At 40.7% G+C, this 1,954-nt stretch overlaps 1 protein-coding gene across 1 annotated transcript; it reads right to left on the bottom strand.

Annotated features, from left to right (window-relative positions):
- Window positions 1-978: 978 nt before the first annotated feature.
- GLAREA_07935 (uncharacterized protein) lies at window positions 979-1,293 on the bottom strand (the record flags this gene model as incomplete). Its single annotated transcript, XM_008082622.1, has 1 exon — window positions 979-1,293. One exon carries the CDS (start codon window positions 1,291-1,293, stop codon window positions 979-981), a length of 315 nt encoding a protein of 104 aa, XP_008080813.1.
- Between the last annotated feature and the right edge of the window lie 661 nt (window positions 1,294-1,954).

The following is a 1,954-nucleotide window of genomic DNA, read 5'->3' as shown; positions in this document are numbered from 1 at the left end:
TAATAAAACTTCTAGAAGACCTTACTCCAGTTACCCTATTATCCGTACAAACGGCTTCCCTTAGAGTTCTAGGTTCTTATGAAAAGGGTTTTGGCGCTACTATCTCTAATGGCAACTTCCTAGTTTCTACCCAATCGTCTCCTTTTAAGCCCGGAAACCTCTTTAATCCCGACAATGTAAGTACTAGGCCGCCTAGGCCTCGCTTCTTTACTTCTGTTCCTTCCTAATTCTAGGTAATAGGCGGTGGCGAAACGTAGGTCGGGCCATTCTCCTTTAGATCTGTTCGGTAGAAAGAAGTAGAAAACCTCCGGCGACAATCAACTATTCCGTAAAGAGGTTACGTCTAGCTCAACTGTCCTAAACGATTCCGGTTTAGCCGTAGCTTCTCAACCCTAATCCGGATCTTATTCTATAAGTAATATAGTAGAAGAACTCTTTAGCGACATTTATTCTTATCTTAGCGGTACTAAAGAAGACTTTGAGCAAACTACTACTATTAAGACCGAAAAGGAATCGGACGACGAGAAGTTTACTAATACTCGCTCGGTTACCTAATAGCCCTTAGTTTTTCGATAACTAATTCTCCTTTTCTGTCTATATAATACCCCTTCTTGTTTAGGGAAGATCCGTAGGTTGTGCTAGGATAAAGCGGCTGATATAACGAATAAAAGTATTTTCTAATCTATTACGTCTTTATGTATAGGTATCCTTCCCTAAACAATTTTAATAACTCCTATAAGGAGTAAAATTGTTTCTAATTCATTATTTCGTGACAACCCCAAGGCCGCCTAGGCCTCATGCCTTCTACTACGCTTCCCCTAAGCCTACTACTACCGCTATCCTATTTCCTTCTAGGATTAGCCTCTATCTTTGCTCTTCTTCTTCTATTTCAACCCTCCTCTTTCCTCTCGGAATTATACGCCTTCTTTGTTACTACTTCTCAAGCTCCTTTCTTCTAGCTTCCTCTCTTAATAGCCTCTATAATTCCCTATCCTTTTCTTCCTCGTCTATCTTGGCCGTTTTATTCCTAATCTCTTCGAATTCCTCCTCTTCTTTAGCTTCTAGCCCTAGTTCTACTAACTCCGTTGCCTTCTCAAATACAGAGCCTTCAATTTCTACCGGATCCCAGACTCCCTCTCTTTTCCTAAAGATTTTTAACCTTCGACTAGCGAAGGTTCCATTTAACCTCGTCCTATCTAATTCCTTAAGAAAATAAGTCCTCTTATTCGGAACAACTCTAGCTACTCGAAAAGGACCTAGCCAGCGATAGCCCAGCTTCACTCTAGTAGACATATCTACTTCTTAGAGAGTATTATATAGTAGCACCAATTCGTCCTTTAAAATCTCCCTAATCCTCAGCCTCCTCCTCTTATTAAATTGTTCCTTCCCCTTCTACCTTATAGTTTTCTATTTAGCGGCAGCTTCCTTCAAATCCTTATCCCTAATTTCTAGCTATCTTACACGAAGTGCTAGTAATTCTTTAGTAGTTTTCACCTTCTCCTAATTAAGTATTCTCTAGGTTGGGATTAGCGTTTCTATAGGCAAGACCGCTTTAGATCCGTATAGAAGGTAATATAGGGTCCTTCCGGTAGTCGCTTTAGTCGTTGTCCTATTGGTAAGAAGAAATACGTGTAGTCGGTCTAACTACTTCCCTATTCCCCCGTCCGTCATCTTAGCTAGTCCCGCCAAAATCTCTCGGTAACCTCTCTCTATTATCCCGTTTATAGGGGGGTTATATACCGAAACAACCACCCGGTGAATACCGTATTTCTTAGTTAGAATAATAATCCATCCTTTATTTTCAGGGCCACTATCGACAACTAGCTTTCTAAACATACTATAACGACAAATCACATCTTCCTAGATAAATTTGGCCACTTTCTTAGACGTTCTACGGGCTAACGCTCTAGCCTCCACCTATCCTGACAGATCGTCCCTCGTAACTACTAGATAT

Source organism: Glarea lozoyensis (genome assembly GCF_000409485.1).
Source record: "Glarea lozoyensis ATCC 20868 chromosome Unknown GLAREA16, whole genome shotgun sequence".
NCBI classification, from domain to species: domain Eukaryota; kingdom Fungi; phylum Ascomycota; class Leotiomycetes; order Helotiales; family Helotiaceae; genus Glarea; species Glarea lozoyensis.
Note: the sequence above shows the minus strand (reverse complement) of the source record. Positions and strands in the feature narration are given on the sequence as shown.